The 17,466-nt window shown below is 37.8% G+C and overlaps 1 protein-coding gene across 2 annotated transcripts in view; it reads left to right on the top strand.

Annotated features, from left to right (window-relative positions):
- The window catches only part of LOC110371455 (homeobox protein 5), a 58,535-nt gene extending 41,670 nt beyond the window's left edge, over positions 1 to 16,865 (top strand). The window contains exons 1-5 of one of the 2 annotated variants that reach the window (XM_049851833.2): positions 153 to 619; positions 7,087 to 7,321; positions 7,913 to 7,996; positions 10,280 to 10,363; positions 11,859 to 16,865. In XM_049851833.2, the coding sequence (XP_049707790.2) occupies positions 566 to 619; positions 7,087 to 7,321; positions 7,913 to 7,996; positions 10,280 to 10,363; positions 11,859 to 15,673 (4,272 nt within the window). In that variant the 5' untranslated portion in view covers positions 153 to 565 and the 3' untranslated portion in view covers positions 15,674 to 16,865. Of the gene's footprint in view, positions 1 to 152; positions 620 to 7,086; positions 7,322 to 7,912; positions 7,997 to 10,279; positions 10,364 to 11,858 lie in introns of those variants that run through there. The other variant, XM_049851834.2, reaches the window with a different exon arrangement.
- Positions 16,866 to 17,466: the final 601 nt, after the last annotated feature.

Genomic DNA, 17,466 nt, shown 5'->3' with positions numbered 1-17,466 from the left:
TGGCTAATTTCCTTACATGAGGACAACCGCCGTAGCTGATGATCGGCTAGGAGGACATCATCATGTCCCAAAGAAATTGAACTACTTTTGCCCAATTTATATATGTATAACATGCGTGCAAGAGCATAATAAAAAAATAAATGACTGTTCCCAATTTCGTTAAGACTTGGCTGAACACACTACCGGAATGGAATGAATTTGGGTCTTCCCCAAACATAATATAATCTGTAGGCGGTCGGCGGTCAGTCCGTCGTGGTCCGTCGCTAACATAGCCGGGAGTTCGCACGGTCACACGCTTTATTTTTAATACATATTTATCTTTATAAACCGCATGACTTGGCTTGTCGTTAGTACTACGGGAATCATGGAAACTCAAGCCAGTGTCAAAACTTGCACGTTAAACTCTTTGCAGTGAATCAAAAGTGTACCTATCATTTTTTTTTTTTAAACTATGGTGAACTTTTTTTAAAATAAACTTTTTTAGTGAGTGAAGAAAAGTGTTTTGAAGACTATGGGAACTTTTGAAAAACGTGTTTTTTCGTTAATCCAGTGATTGTTATCTTATATGTGTGGTGTAATAAAGTGCTCTGAAACCGACGGTTGGATACTGAAGGAAAATGTAAATATGTTTTATTTTATTTTATTTTGGCGTTGTGTTTTGTGCGGTACGAAGTTCATTTTCTTTGTTATTTTTTATTCGTGTTTTGAATTGAACGATTAGATTTATTCTACGTTATTCCAAATAATAGCTGTCGATATAAATATTGTAGTCTAAAAGATGGATAGGATATCTGACTTAAAGATTCTTTTACGAATTATTTTAAAAGTTCTTTTCTCTGAAGCTATTGGTTTGGTTTATAAAATAGTTTGTTTCTTCTAGTTTCTAGTTTACTTATCTATACATATAACATAAGGTCCAAAAGTGGTTAGAATCTTTCGATATACTTGCATCTTGTCCAGATATTTTGGTTTTAGAACTTCAATAACATAGTGCTTACAATAGACCGGGTGGAAAGGATTTACAAAGTGTGTCGCACCTAATCACATAAAATTAAACACGCTAATCATCATCCTCCGAGCCTTTTCCCAATCATGTTGGGGTCGGCTTCCAGTCTAACCGGATGTAGCAGAGTACCAGTGCTTTACAAGGAGCGACTGCCTCTCTGACCTCCTCAACCCAGTAACCCGGGCAACCCGATACCCCTTGGTTAGACTGGCGTCAGACTTACTGGCTTCTGACTACCCGTAACGACTGCCAAGGATGTTCAATGACAGCCGGGACCTACAGTTTAACGTGCCATTCGAAACACAGTCATTGGTGTCTAAGATACTCGTATACTTAGAAAGTTCATACAAACTTAGGAAAGTTGCATTGGTACTTGCCTGACCTGGAATCGAACCCGCGCCCTTATACTCGAGAGGTTGGTTATTTGCACACTAAGCCACCACGACTTTAAACACGCTAATATACTGGTTAATATACGTCGATTAGCACAAAGAAAAAAATAAAATACGAAAAATGATTTTTTCAAACAAAGTAAAAATAATAAAAATGTGCGAGAATTAGAACACCTTATAAGAGTCAGTCTTTACAAACAACTGAAATTCTCCCTTGAAAATTGACAGCTTTCAACTGATCAAAACATTCGATACGCCTAACCTTATCTCTGCTTTACACATGATGTTGTAAACTATGAAAACGAAAAATGACTCTTATGGCTAAACCACTGAATGGATTAGGTTATTTTTTAGGGTTCCGTAGCCAAAATGGCAAAAACGGAACCCTTATAGTTTCGTCATGTCCGTCTGTCCGTCTGTCCGTCTGTCCGTCTGTCACAGCCGATTTACTCGGAAACTATAAGTACTACAGTGATGAAATTTGATGGGAATATGCATGGGCGTAGCGAGGTACGGGCAGGGAGGGGCAGCTGCCCCCCCCTGAGCGGGATGCGGGTCGAGCGAGCGAGAGCCGCGAGAGGCGAGGCATTAGACATGGGCAAAATGTGTCATTGAAAAGAAAAGATAGATATGCATCTTTCAATCACTGGGATATGAATCACTCTTTCAGGTACCTTTTGTCATGAAACACACATGACATATTATTTTTGTATTTATCAAGAAACAAAAAGTTAAGTACGTTTGGGCTAAATTTTACGTAATATTTGGTTTAAGTCCGATAAAAATTTCACGCTCGCTTCGCTCGCGTATTCAGAAACTATATGCCCTTATTTTTGCATTTGTCAACAAACAAAAAGATACGTACGTTTGGGCTAAATTTTACGTAATATTTGGTTTAAGTCCGATAAAAATTTCGCGCTCGCTTCGCTCGCGTATTCAGAGATTATATGCCCTTACTTTTGGCTTTTGTCCTGTGTGTGATTGTTTATTTTCTGTACCTGAAAATATATACCTCTCAAATTAAGGGTTTAACAAGTTTGAGATTAACGGCTCAAGATACAAAAAATCGGAGGGCCCTCGCCTTCCCCCGGGGGATAGGTTGACTGCTGCCCCACCCTGAGCCCAAAGCTGGCTACGCCCATGGGAATATGTGTTGTATGAACCGCTACAAAAATATGACACTAAATAGTAAAAAAAAGAATTGGGGGTGGGGCCCCCCATACATGTAACTGAGGGATGAAATTTTTTTTTTCGATGTACATACCCGTGTGGGGTATCAATGGAAAGGTCTTTTAAAATGATATAAAGTTTTCTAAAAAACATTTTTCTTAAAGTGAACGGTTTTTGAGATATCAGCTCTCAAAGTCGTAAAAAGTATGTCCCCCCCCCTCTATTTTTATAACTACGGGGTATAAAATTCTAAAAAAAATAGAGGTGATGCATGCTAATTAACTCTTTCAACGATTTTTGGTTTGATCAAAGTATCTCTTATAGTTTTTGAGATAGGTTGATTTAACTGTAATTTACGGAACCCTTCGTGCACGAGTCCGACTCGCACTTGGCCGGTTTTTACAATTTACTATAGAATATCATAAAGTATATGTGATAGGATTTAATGTGATTAGGTACGGCACACCCGATATACCTCTCCGAAGATCACACCGCCCAAACTAGGTTTCCTTTCCTAGACTAGCTCCATAGCCGTTGTTACACGTTACCATGACAATGACAAGCAACCACCCAGCATCATTAGCTTTGCCGACATCACTACATAGTATAAAACAAAGTCGCTTTCTCTGCCCCCTATAAAATCAAAATAAAAAATCATTTATTCAAAATTGGCTGCAAGACAGCACTTTTTCGTGATTCTTTGCCAGGAATTTACACACTTACACTTAGACAGTCGCCAAAACGCCCACCCTTCACCTCTTCCTATGTATTTTTTATATATCCCTATGTACGCTTAAATCTTTAAAACTACGCAACGGATTTTGATGCGGCTTATTTTAATAGATAGAGTGATTGATGAGAAAGGTTTAAATATGTATAATAACATTAATTAAATAGTGCAGTTTTTTAAACCTACTGATCCTACTTCCTACTTAATATTATAAATGTGAAAGTTTGTGAGAATGTATGAATGTATGTTTGTTATTTTTTCACGCAAAAACGGCTGGACCGATTTCGTTGAAAACTGGTATGTAGATAGGTGATACTCTGGATTAACACATAGGCACAGATTACTAGCATAGGCTACTTTTAATCAACACACCACGCGGGTGAAGCCGCGAGCGGAAGCTAGTATATTATAAATGACATCAGGATAAGATGACGAAATCCTTACGAACTATATTGTTTATGACGTAGGTACAACGACTTAAAGTTTCATTTGAACCTACTATCCTGCTTATATTTTCAGTTGAACAGTTATTTCAAACGCAACTAAGAAAATGGACCATTAATCATCATCATCATCTGTCTAGCGTCCCAACTATGATAGGGTCAGCTTCCAGTCTAATCGGATGCAGCTGTGTACCAGCGTTTTACATGAAGCGTCTGCCTATCTGACCTAAGATCCTCCTAAGAGAATACTGGACCAATTTGAAAAAAACTTCCAGTGTTAGATAGCCCCTTTATGCAGGCATATAGGTAATTTTTACCCATGTGCTGAAAAAAGATGTCTGAAACTAGTTGAAAATAAAATCTTTTGAATTTAACTTTGATTCAGGCCGATATCCTTGGCATTCCCTAAAGATATTTCAAATGATGTTATCATCGTGCATTTATTATTAGTTTTGCAAGCTTATTAACCGTTTCTACGAACTATAACCAAGATTACATTGGAGATAACATTATTGACATTTTAACTTATAGACTTTTAAAATATTTGAATAATCAATTTTCTGGGAAATATAGGCTGTTTGGGAGGCAAATTAATTTATGTACAACTTTAATTTAACGAATGGAATGTTAACTTTGGTTGTGTTTGCAGTTTTTCTAAGAAATGATAATTAACGACTTCTCTTATTTAATTTTATGGTCTTAATAGATAAGTGATCATTTTGATGAATCAGCCCCAGTTTGGTTTCTATTACTATTTATTTATTTATTGTGTAGAATAATAATGTGATATAATCTTATTTTAATTTTGACCTGCTTTTGATGTTCTTATCAAAAAGAAAAAAAAACTTTATATTTATGCTTTTTGGCTGTAGGTCCCGGCTGTCATTGAACATCCTTGGCAGTCGTTACGGGTAGTTAGAAGCCAATAAGTCTGACGCCAGTTTAACCAAGGGGTATCGGGTTGCCCGGGTAACTGGGTTGAGTTGGTCAGATAGGCAGTCGCTCCTTGTAAAACACTGGTACTCAGCTGCATCCGATTAGACTGGAAGCCGACCCCAACATAGTTGGGAAAAGGCTCGGAGGATGATGATTTATGCTTTTTGGAAGATGATTCAACTATGTCTGTCGCGCTTTTACATCATAACTACTTTCCCGAGTAAGATGAAATTTCGTACAAAGATAGTCTAAAGTTGGGAAAGGGCATTGGCTAGTTTTTATCTGGGTACGTTAAGTATTTGTCTCGGAATGCACGTGGAACCACAGACAACATTTAGTATGTTATATATAGTCTAAGCTTACTGTCCATCTACACAATTTTTATAAAAAAATATACATGTTTTGTTTGTTAATACCGTAAAGGAACCGAAACTACTGAACTGTTTTGAAAACATCTTTCACTGCAGCGTAGCTGCATTATCCCCGAGCTAATATAGCTATATTTTATTCGAAAACTGGAACAAACAGTTTTTAAAACCGCTAATTTTGTCTGTCTATATTTTGTTATCTAAGATTTAATGTTGCTAGGGAGTTTGTTACGTTTTTCTTCCCAGCAAAACCACATAGGAAGTGGTGAAGGGCGGGCGTTTTGGGGGCTGTCTTTTGTTTTTAACGTTCGAAAAGTGCTGATTTATCAGTCCAATTTGAATAAACCTTTTTGAGTTTGAGTCCATTGAGTTTGATAGAGTCTGCAAGTTGAATGGAACTCCAGTTGGAATTAACTAATAGACTAGTGTATGTTAAATGCACTGCAGTGTATTTAACAGTGCAGTGCATATGTCCCCAGCGGGGCCCACCAGGGCCACAGTCTGCCGGGGCTGCGGGATTGTCCGAAAGAGTTATCGCGGCCCTAGTACATAAAGATCTTAAGAAGGAACACGGTGGGTTTTAGTCAGTAAGAGTCGGACACTCCCTCACGCTGCACCCGCAGCGGAAAGGGATCATTTGATGATTTCCAATAAAAAAGTGTATGTTTATGTAGGTATTTTAAATATAGTTATTTCACAACAAAATAACCATCACTTTTGAAGTGTTCCCTTTCCAAGAATGACATCAGATACTTAACTCTACTGATTTATCGCTTATAAAGATATTATATCGGCTTAGTTACGGTTGGACACTTGAAATTAAAATGATTTCACGGAATTTCACTAGCTCTTGTCCCCGACTTTGTCCGTGTTGAATGGTTTAGGCAGCATTAGAAAAAGATGTAATTAAGGCGATTAACACACGGCATCGCGCACCGCCGCGGTAGGCGGTGAAGCGGACCTCATGTCTCATTGATCTGTATTAAATCCGCACCGCCTGACCGCGCGTTCGAGCGGTGCTCTTTTGTTTGAGCACCACCGCCCTCCGTGGCGGTGCGCGGTACCGTGTGATAATCGCCTCAAATTGTATTCTGCTTTTCACCCACGTTCCGAGGGAACTTCTTTACACGCCTTGATACAAAAAGCCGTGCCTAAAACTATCAATAGAGTATCACAGTGTACAAAAAATCACCAAAATTGGTTCAGTCATTATAGAGCGTAACAAACAAATATTTCGAAATTTGTTATTGTATTGCGCTACGGGAGAATAGGTAAATTATGTTTATGTTTGGTTTTCTTAGAAATCACTTGAGAACAAGAGGTACTCAGCTTTCTATGATAAGATTATTATATCATTATCAGTAAGTATTATAAGCCTTTTCCGCAACAATTCATTTCTAATTTTGCTATGTAGTTTAAGGTTAAGTATGTAAGTTGCTTTTGTGTTTTTATTAAATTAGGTATATTTAAGTACATCTTAACTAGAATTGCTGACTAAACTGTAACAGCCTTACTACAAAAATCTGCCATTAAACATCTGTTGAACACTTGTCTAAGAAAATGTCACGTTATGACGTTAAACTAAGGTCCGTTTTGCAATGACACTTTTTTTAGGCAAATGTTCAACAGATGTTTAAGTTTTTGTAGTAGGGCTGTAAGAGTCTGACACTCCCTCTGCACCCCAGCAGGGTCATTTGAAGATTTGTCCTGAGTGTGATTTACCTTTCATATTCATATTTATATTTATTTGCATACCATAATGTTACACGGGGCTTAAAGCTAGGTTAAATATTTCTTTAAAAAGGACGATAGTTGGCTATTTAAAGAAAAGCAGCTATTCCTCTTAATATCTTTGGTTGGCCCCCAAACGAGGATAGCCTGATGTTTGCCTGACAGAATTTGACCGAGTTCACAAAATTGCCTCTTACGCTTGGAACATGAAATTTTTATTCAAAGGCGTTGAATTCATGTGCTAAACTTAGGTAAGCCTACATGTAACCCGCGGCCATTTTGATTAATTTCTTCCAATTTTTTCCCCCAGATGGACCATCGTAACAAGAAGTATTTCGTGGTCTCCTTCTTGGAGTTACCACATCCGAACATGGACAAATACGTGTGCGTGCCCAGATCCTGGGTGACGTTACGCCCAGAAGAGCAGTCCAGTTTGGTATCCTACCCAAATGAAAACCCAGCTCTGACCAGAAACCGCATTGAGAATACAGAACCATGTGAAAAGAATTGGCCATGTTATCAAGCTACTATTGCATATATTACTAGTAAGTTAAATTAAACATAGGTACTTCTTCTTTCTTCTAACTTGTTTAAGGTCGGAACCCAGTCTAACTGGATAAACTTGAGTACGAATTACTGGTTTCTTATGAAGCATGGAGCGGCTGCCTATCTGACCTCCTCATTACTAATCAACTCGGTTACCTGGTCAACCCAATACCCCTTCGTAAGGGGTTGTTAGACTTTCTAACTTCTTACTACCCGTAACGGCTGCCTTAATTACAAATGACAGTAAGAACACACTTAAACCTGGCCTTCGAAACATGGAGGATGAACGGATTGCCGTCTGATCGAGCTACGAGAGTGAGGGAATAAGTGCATCTGTGTCTACGCAAATGTTCGTCCACTATAACATATCCAGCGCAGCTTAAATCAAAAATCATTTATTCAAACAAGCTCCAAAACAGCCCTTTTCGAACGTCAGATTGACAAAAGACAGTCCACAAAACGCCCACCCTTTGCTGGCTGATCTCCTTCGAGAACAACCACCGTAGCCGACTTAATTGGTGTTATTATTAGTTAATGACAACTTAATTATTGCACTTTTTCATAAGTTTCTTCATTTTCTTTGCGTACAGATAACTACGATGATGCGGACAACTGGATAGCTACCATGTATGATGATGCAGTCGACTGCCAGTGCAGCAACTCTTCTGGCTTTCGTGAGTTTCACTAATATACAGCTGCTTCTCCCGCGTCCCGACGAAACTACATCCCGTACCTGGATAAAATTTACGCTATTGTATAAGTTTCTTTAATTAAATAAATATATTTAAATCATCCTCCGAGCCTTTTTCCGACCATGTTGGGGTCGGCTTCCAGTCTAACCGGATTCAACTGAGTACTAGTGCTTTACAAGGAGCAACTGCCTATCTGACCACCTCAACCAGTTAGTTACCCGGGCAACCCAATACCCTTTAGTTAGACTGGTGTCTGACTTACTGGCTTCTGACTACACGTAACGACTGCCAAGGATGTTCAATGACAGCCGGAACCTACAGTTTAACGTGCCATCCGAAACACAGTCAATGGTGTCTAAGATATACTTCGAAAGTACATACAAACTTAGAAAAGTTGCATTGGTACTTGCCTAAAAACGTAAATGTATTTACATATTTACACTAAATATAAAAAAAACTACTCTAGTAAAAACGAAACTAAGACTAAAAAGCATAAAAATATTCGTCCCCATCGCTGTCGACTGGGAGCGTACCCAAGAGGCTGGCAGCATTACCTCGTTGGATGGCCATGCTGATCCTTTGTCCGAGGTAATAGCCAGCCTTTTGGCCACGAGAAGCGTCAACCAGCCGCCTAGACAGATCTTTAAATAGGGTGTGGCATTCGGACCCTATGATATTGTATAAAAGAGTGTCTTGTCAATATTGAAAAAAATACTTAACTTTTCTAATGTTATTTTTCCTGTAACAAATATTGCTCCTATTACTTGTTAATTCTGTTCATTGCTACTGATAAGTCGGTAGGCCTAACTTCCTGTAGCGTACGGCTAGTGACATGATTCGACATGATCGTGGGATGACTCATCAATATATTATTAACTGCTACGCACTAAATTAGACAAAACAATGGAGACACTTATTGAAGTATGAATATAGAACAGAGTGATAAATTGAAAATGTATTTATTAGCCAGGGTAAAACGTAGGTGTCCTTTATTCAGAATAATAAAGAAATCAATTAAAATCATGTAGTTTTTGACGACCTTATATTTAATGGTCGCCGTCGACGCTGGATGCAGGTCGCCTCCAACCGGTATCTGTGGAGATCTGAGGGGGAGGCCTATGTTCAGCAGTGGACGTCCTATCGCTGAGATGATTATAATGATGATATAGTTTTTTAAAGTAGGTAAGCTTTTTTGAAAAAAGGATTTTTTTATAGATGTTAGATAACTCGAGTTCAGAGTTTTATCTGTGGTTTGGTTCAAATCAAAACAAATGTCTATTGATACTTAAAGTTTTTTATCAAACACACATTTTATAAGTACGAGTAGGTACTTAGTTTTATCGTTAATGAGGCCAGTCCCAAATTATTGTCGCTATGATAATGTATAAGTATGAAAACAAAGGAATATCTATGCTTTAGTGTTACAAAGTTGTAGGTCCCGGCTGTCAGTGAACATCCTTGGCAGTCGTTACGGGTAGTCAGAAGCCAGTAAGTCTGACACCAGTCTAACCAACGGGTATCGGGTTGCCCGGGTAACTGGGTTGAGGAGGTCAGATAGGCAGTCGCTCCTTGTAAAGCACTGGTACTCAGCTGAATCCGGTTAGACTGGAAGCCGAACCCAACATGATTGGGAAAAAAGGCTCGGAGGATGATGAGTGTTACAGATTTAATGTTTGAATATGCTAAACTCCAGCACTTTAGTGCTCGAGTGGAGACCACGGACTAGCAAGCGCAGCGTAGGACATCCACCAACAAGGTGGACAGACGACCTTATAAAGGTCGCCGGAAGACGCTGGATGCAGGTCGCCTCCAACAGGTATCTGCGGAGATCTAACCTATGTTCAGCAGTGGACGTCCTATGGCTGAGATGATGATGATGATGATGCTAAACTCAGGAACCACTTAGGTACTGTGCACTGTCTTATTTTATCCAGGTGCGCGAAGTAGTTTCTATAGGACACGGGTGTAACTAGTGGAAGCTAGTTTATCGTAAGCTTTTACAATCCCACTATAGGACGCAGTCTTTCTCTTCCTCTATTTATACCAAAACTTTTCCTTTCCTAGACTATTTTTTTCTTAAAAGCTGTTTACCTACTATGAGTTTTCTCGTTCAGTTTTCAAAATAAACAGTTGTTTTAAGGATAACGTTTTAAATTTTTGTTGTCGTTGAACTTTGGCCTATGTCGTTGCTTATTAAACATTTACTCAATAATTTTATTCCATAAGAGGTGTTACATAACATTATATTTAATTATATCTTCGCAGATCTCACAACTACAATCAAGTCTGAAGTTCCAGATAATAATCCATTCGATGTTATAGACAGACTTCTGAACATTAAGAAAGAAGGTAAATAATGTACATATATCACTAGATTTCATTCCGCAATTTCACTAGCATACTGAAGGAACTACTTCTTTTACTTATATAGTAAAAAGGAAAACACTTACACTATAATAATTTTCCAATGTCCCATCTGTCCCAAAACCAAAGTATTTTTTATTTATTTAAAAAAAACCGTTTTTAAGAGTACTATCACCGTTCATGAGATACAGCCTGGTGACAGACGGACGGACGGACAGAGGAGCGAAAACAATAGGGTCCCGTTTTACACTTTGGATACGGAACCCTAAAAACACTATCAAGTCACCGTCGACTGACTGTTTAGCGAAAGCAAAACAAAAACCCAAAACCTGTCTCGCATAGGGTCGCTGCATATGCTGAGCGAGGCCCATTTCGCGTGATTGTGACGCATATTTTCCTTTTACCATTTTCTTCTTTTTTTTCGTTTTCATTAATGTTTTGTCTTGTTTTATTTTTGTGAGCTTTTATATATATTCGTTTTTGTTTGTGCGTCACGAACGCGAATAAACGTTTTGATTTGATTTGATTTGAACCAACACCAAACAAAATATTTTTTTATTTAAAATCTGCAGATGATGTGCAATAATTTGATAACATCTCTTTCCACCCATCATTTATAAGTTTAGTGTTAAAAGAAGTATTTTTAGTACCTAAATTCAGTTCACATTGGCATTTTTCCAAGGCTATCATTTTAGTTTACTTCGCAAGGTTACCTTGTTTTTTCAATAAAAGCTTTCAGCAAATGTACAATAAAATCTTTATTTTGTACCTACAGTCTAGGGATGTATTATATTTGATGCGAAACTACTTTAAGATGTCTTAAAAGCCAATGAACTAGAAGTGTACATCATAGGTATATCATATACTAGTATGTACCTAAGTAAACTCAAAACTCAAACTCAATTTTTTTTTATTTCAAATAGGCCTATGAAAGCTCTTTCGAAACGTCAAAGTTAGGTGCACGGTTCCAAAGAGTTGGTCTCATGGAGAAGAACCGGCAAGAAACTCCATGGACACTCTTTTTAAAAGAAAATAAAAATAAATACAAACATACAGTTTTCTATCTAGTCCTGAGAATGTTATTATTAGCAAAAAATTTACTAATAAATTATACAAAATAATAATAAAATAATAAAGTAGTACCTACATTAAATAGTATTGTTTTGTGTATTATAACATAAAGCATACTAATATAAACGGGTTTTCTTAAATTCTTCTGATATAAGATATCATGTAGTTTTTTGATTATACCTATATGCGTTTATTATTTTTCTACGCGAAAACTTCTGTAGGTATATAGATTTTATAATAAGTAGTTGGCGGTAGCTTATGTACCTATCTATTAGAATAACATTCAGAATGCTTTTATGCGGGTGCGCGAAGCAGTTCCCTCAGGATCGCGTTCCAAAGCTATTAAAGTATAAGACATAGCTTTCCGTTTCCTTTTCTAAAAGATATTAACAAAAGCTTTTTATCCTAGAGCCTGCTTCCCCACCACCGACGACATCATCTACGTGGGAGCTTTTCAGCAATGCTTCACTAAGTCCCATCAGGAAAGAGGAGCAGCCTGAGGAAACCTCTCTGGACAATCCCTGTCCAGACATTACCAACCCTGAAAGTAAGATAAACCTTAAACGAACAATTTCACCAACACCAGATCAAAATAACAATGCAAAGGAAGCTAAATTAGACAATACCGCATCAGTACACGATGATTCTAACGTCTTCGATAAAACTTTAGAAACATGTACTAATGTTGGAGAAAAAGACTTGGAATCATATATCGGTTCGTTCATAAATGAATTACAATCATACATAAGTGGACATGAAGCTAATCGTGAGGAAGCGTCTGATAATAATACAGTTACAGCACCCATGGATGCTAACAGTACAATTAATAGTCAAGCTCCTTTAAGTACTGATAAAGTTGACCGTCAAGCACCGAATTCAACAAAACCACGCATATCAGTGGTTCCCGATGAATATTTGCTTGAAAATAGAGGCCAAACTGCCACACTTGGTCATCGCAATGAGTCATGGGAGACTCCTATACCTCAACCAAATCCAACCAATGTATCCGCGTCACAAACGTTGATTAACTTAAACAACCGACAGAAAGAGTTATTTAAAGCTACACCGCCTAAAACTCAAACCCATTTGCAGCTGCCACTCAGAGCACCAATTGAGAACAGAAGACCTTCTAAACCTTCTGATCTTCGTATTCGAAATATCACCCCAAAACCATCATCAACCGCACAGATACCCGTCAGCAAAGGGCGACAAGAATTACTAGCTCAACCAATCCAAACAGAAAGAAATGTACGCAAAAATGTTTCTCAAAACAGTGCTCAAATGAAAGTCACTCCACCAGGATTAACTGGAATGGGGAATAATCAAAACGCACCTCCTCGGAGTCTACCAAACCAGGCATCTCCAGAAATACATACTTCTTGTCAGTTATCCATGCCAGACCTTGGAAGTCCTGATTCAGATTTCAGAGACATTCCACCACCTCAAAATATTGCACCAAATACTGCACAGCAACCTATCAATAACGTACAGCAAAAATTACAATCTCAACCAAATCAAACAGAACGAAGTTTACTACGTAAGAATGTTCCGCAAAGTAATTCACAAGAGCTAGTAACTCGTACTGGAAACTCGCCTCCTAGGAGTCTACCAAGTAATTCGCCATTTCCAAAAACACATAATTCTCGTCAATCGTCCATGCCTGATTCAGGTGTCAGAGATATTCCACAACCTCAATTTATCTCACCAAAATCATCATCTACTGCACAGCCAGCAGCCAATACAGCGCAACAAGAATTAAAATCTCCACAAACACAGAGAGATCAAAGCTTACTACGGAAGGATGTGCCACTAAGTTGTTCACAAATACCAGTAGTTCCTGCAGGATGTCAAAAGGCACCTCTCAATAGTCTCCCAGACGATCCAGCTTCTCCAGAAACAGATATATCTCGTCGATTGTCTATGCCAAGCCTTGGAAGGCGCGATTCAGGTTTTGTTGACTTTCCGCAACCATTTTCGCCGTCCGATGCTCTTTTTATCGCAGAATCACCTGCTCCAAGTTGTCCCAATACTGGAATACCTCAAAACACAACAACTTTTTCTGAGAATATAACTCGTGTAGAAAATCAGCTGCCTAGAAGGCCATCGCAAGACCCAAATTCAACAGACAATAAAAGAAAAGTTGAACAAGGGGAAATTAATCAAATAAACAGCGCTACCGCAGTTGAGAATGCTCAACGGTCGGCAACTCCACAGAGACCAAATAACACAACAAGTATGGCGAATGATAGAACGAATTCTTCGAGTGTAGGAAATCATCCACAGAAGCGCGTCGAAGTCCCGCTTACAGTAGAACTATTATCGCACCCAGAAAGACAACAGCACCTAGAACCAAATTCGAATGTTAGTACTGCAGAAAGTATTGACAAAATTACTGAACAGCGAAAGAATAGCCAAGATGCATTAAAGCCTCCTCCATTCAAACAAGACAGCTCAAAGGCAGCCAAGCTCCTGTCTGAACCTCCTAACGACAATAATTTAACACTGCTTGTCAAAGGCTATTTATTAGAAGATCCAAGTTCAGGGGTACTTTTCGTGCAGCCTGCATGTCCAGGTCAGAATATTCTGGAACCAAGACGCAGCAGTCTCAATCCTATAAAGCAGGAGTGCGTTGAGAATACAACTCAAAGGATGCAAGAAGTTCGTCATCAAAATTCCCATTCACGGGGACAATATCAAGAACCTGATCCTGAAATTGTTTCTCAGAACATCCAACACTCCGAACATCCGCCCTTGAATCGCAACAATATTAGGCCTGATCCACAAATGAATTTACCGAATACGCAATCCACGATGAATTATGGACATCAACGATCCAACCCTCAAAATACTCCACCTGTGGGTATGCATGCCAGCAATCAAAGGCCTGCTGATCAAATTGATCAACACATTATGAATGGCAATAATCAAAGAAATTATTCTCGAATGAATCCACAGGAAGTTCTATACATGGCCACTAATGGCGGTTATCATAGGCCTGATGGTCAAATAGGTCCTAATATTGCTAGACGCCCTGTAAATACGAATGAAGCTTCTCAAGGACTTAAACATCAAAATATACGAAATCCTGTAGATATTGTTCCTCAAAGGAATCCACAAAGTACTCAACAGCCTGTAAATGGTACTCATCAGAGACCTAACTTTCACCCTGGTCCTCCAAATACCCAAAATCCTATGAATGGAAGTAATCAAAGATTTGCTCAAGCAAGAGGTCATCAAAATGGTCAACAATCAATCAATAGAAATGATGATCTTAACATTTCAATAAATACTGGAAACCGTTTGGATGAGCTTAACAATGTTATTCAACAATTACAAGCTGAAGTTAGTGCGCTGAGAGCTCAACAGCCCAATTACCAGATGAATGCCTCTAATCAACGGCCAAATCCTCAAATAATTGCGCAAAATAGGGGCCAATTTGTGAATATGCATAACCAACCATTTGATCCTCAAGCGGTGTCTCAGTTTCTTGAAAATACTCGACAGCCTCTGAATGGCAGTAATGAAAGACCTATTCCGCAAATGAATATTTGTAACCGTAAGAATGCCAATAATCACATGACTGATCCTCAAACGGGTCCTCAAATTACTCGACAGCCTATGTACATGAACAACAATAATAATAGGCCTAATCTTCAAATAGATCAACATTGTAGAAACCCTGTAACTGCTGGTAATCGGATGCCTGATCCTCAAATGAATTCAGGAAGCATTATCAATTTTACTTACTCGGGTGTTCCGATTCAGGGCTTTGAAACCCAAATGCCTATTCAGAATTCTAGCCCTATGAATGGAAGTAATCAGAGATCTGTCCCTAACATGCAACAAAGACGAAAAGCTCAAATGCACTATCAAAATAACGGAGCCCAAAATTGGAACACAGGGAATCATCAAACTTCTTTTCTGAACAACAATTCTATTGTTCAACAAAAATCAGTTTCCCAGAACCATTTTCAAGATCCTCAGGCAAATGCTTCAGTAGAAAGATCGAATCATGGATCGAATATTGAATTTGGCAGACGTGAAAATTTAGGTAGATTTGAAAATCGTGGCGCAAATCTGCCAAACAATGGAACTCCATTTCAACAATTGGGCCCACAAGCTAGAAATACCGACGGACAAATGTGTACCTACAATCCTATGAACGGTTCTGGTCAACAAAGTTGTAGATGCCAATCATGCAAATCAAAATATACATATTTTTAAATATTTTACTTAAAAATATGTAATATTATAGTGTTTATAAGATTTAGTTTTTGGTACTGTTAAATCTTAAGAGCGTGTACGCTCGGCGCGCGATGTCAACTTTAGGTAATTCAACGCAAAAAACCGCGCAGACTAGCGTCGCGGCTGTGTGCGTGCCTATCATACTTCACGTATAGTCACACAAACCATTTTGATCCTTTCGAGTGAAATTGGTAGAACAAAAAATATATTATTTAGTAAATAGTTAATAGCGGGAAAAAAGTGTAAGTCTATGGATGACTAAAATATAAAAGCATGAAAATAAGTCGTTAATACTTACACCCTTTTGCAAAAAAATCGGGCACCTATGAAAACCTTGGTTTTGAGGACTTTCTGTATATTACATACAATTTTCAACTGATGATTAATGACAATGTTAAGAGTTTCTGTATTTTAACCGATTTCAAAAAAAGAAAGGAGGAGGTTTCAATTAGATTGTTTTGTGATTGTTCTCAATTTGATTGTTCTCGATTTCTCAAAGACGCCTGGACCGATTTGAAAAATTTATTGTTTATATGAATGGTCCAGTCCATCCAGACCGAAAAATTGTGGTCAAATAACAACAATTGCCGGAATGCCAAATATTGGTGAAGAGCTTGGGTTTACCATTGCAAATAAAGTTTTAAGTTATCTATCCTATATGCTTCAAAAGTTATTCGAGATCAAAAGTCAAAATTTGGGTACATCCAAAATGAAAAAAAAAAAAAATATAGCTCGATTTTTAACAGACATCTGCAATAAGTGATTTCTAGCCTAAGGAGTCCGCCATATTGGATTTAGACTCGCGACACATTTTTTTTCGAGTTATTCATAGCAAGCCCTTTCATTTGATACCCATATCGTAGGAATGCATTAAAAACATTTTTTTCTCCATCTTGGGTATACCGCCATATTGGATATAGAATCATACATTGTCATTAAAACTGAACATTCAAACAAAATTTCAACTCAATCGATAAAAAAAAAATATGCTTCAAAATTGAGCTTTAAATAAAATAGTAATGTATCAAGATTTGTTGGTCGCGCTTGAAATGTACTCTATTCTCGGTATCCACGGCAGAGGTTATTCACCCTACGCGATGTGACGGAGCGACACGTCCTCTCTCTGTGAAGCCTTGCGGCGGTCTGGTTTGAGTTGACTCGCGTGCAGCGTTTTATAGTAGTTTTAAATAATTTATAAAAAATAAAACGAGAGATTAAATTATAATATAAAGTTTATGTTTTAAAGAAAGAGTTATATTACTATAGTAAATAATTGTTATATTAAATTAAGTAAGATAGATAGGTAAAAAAAGCATTTGAAATTCACAATTTTTCACATTGTTAAAATATTTTTTTATGAAAGATAGAGACCTAAATCAAAAAATGTTTTCAACTAACTATAGGCATGGGGATTTCGTCTATGAGTAAAAAAATAAATATGATTAGATTTGCCACTGTTTTCACATGAATTTAAGCTTCGAAATAGACGCTGAACGGGAATTTTATAAAACATATGTTACGTTATAGGGGTTTTAAGTATTTAAACTACACAAATTGAAATTTATGTTCAATTAACTATATAGACAGTGAAATTACCTTGCGTTATTAAAAAATAACATAGTTATAGGATAAGTAGTTACTGAGAAACAGTGGTTTGAAAAGTACCATTTTAGGCCAAATGGCGCGCGATTGACGTACACGCTCTTAAGTAGGTAGATATGCGGAGGAATACTTCGACGCCTAATCGATGTTCTTTTATATATGTTTTTTTT

Source organism: Helicoverpa armigera, chromosome 28, assembly GCF_030705265.1.
Source record: "Helicoverpa armigera isolate CAAS_96S chromosome 28, ASM3070526v1, whole genome shotgun sequence".
NCBI classification, from domain to species: Eukaryota; Metazoa; Arthropoda; class Insecta; order Lepidoptera; family Noctuidae; genus Helicoverpa; species Helicoverpa armigera.
Note: the sequence above shows the minus strand (reverse complement) of the source record. Positions and strands in the feature narration are given on the sequence as shown.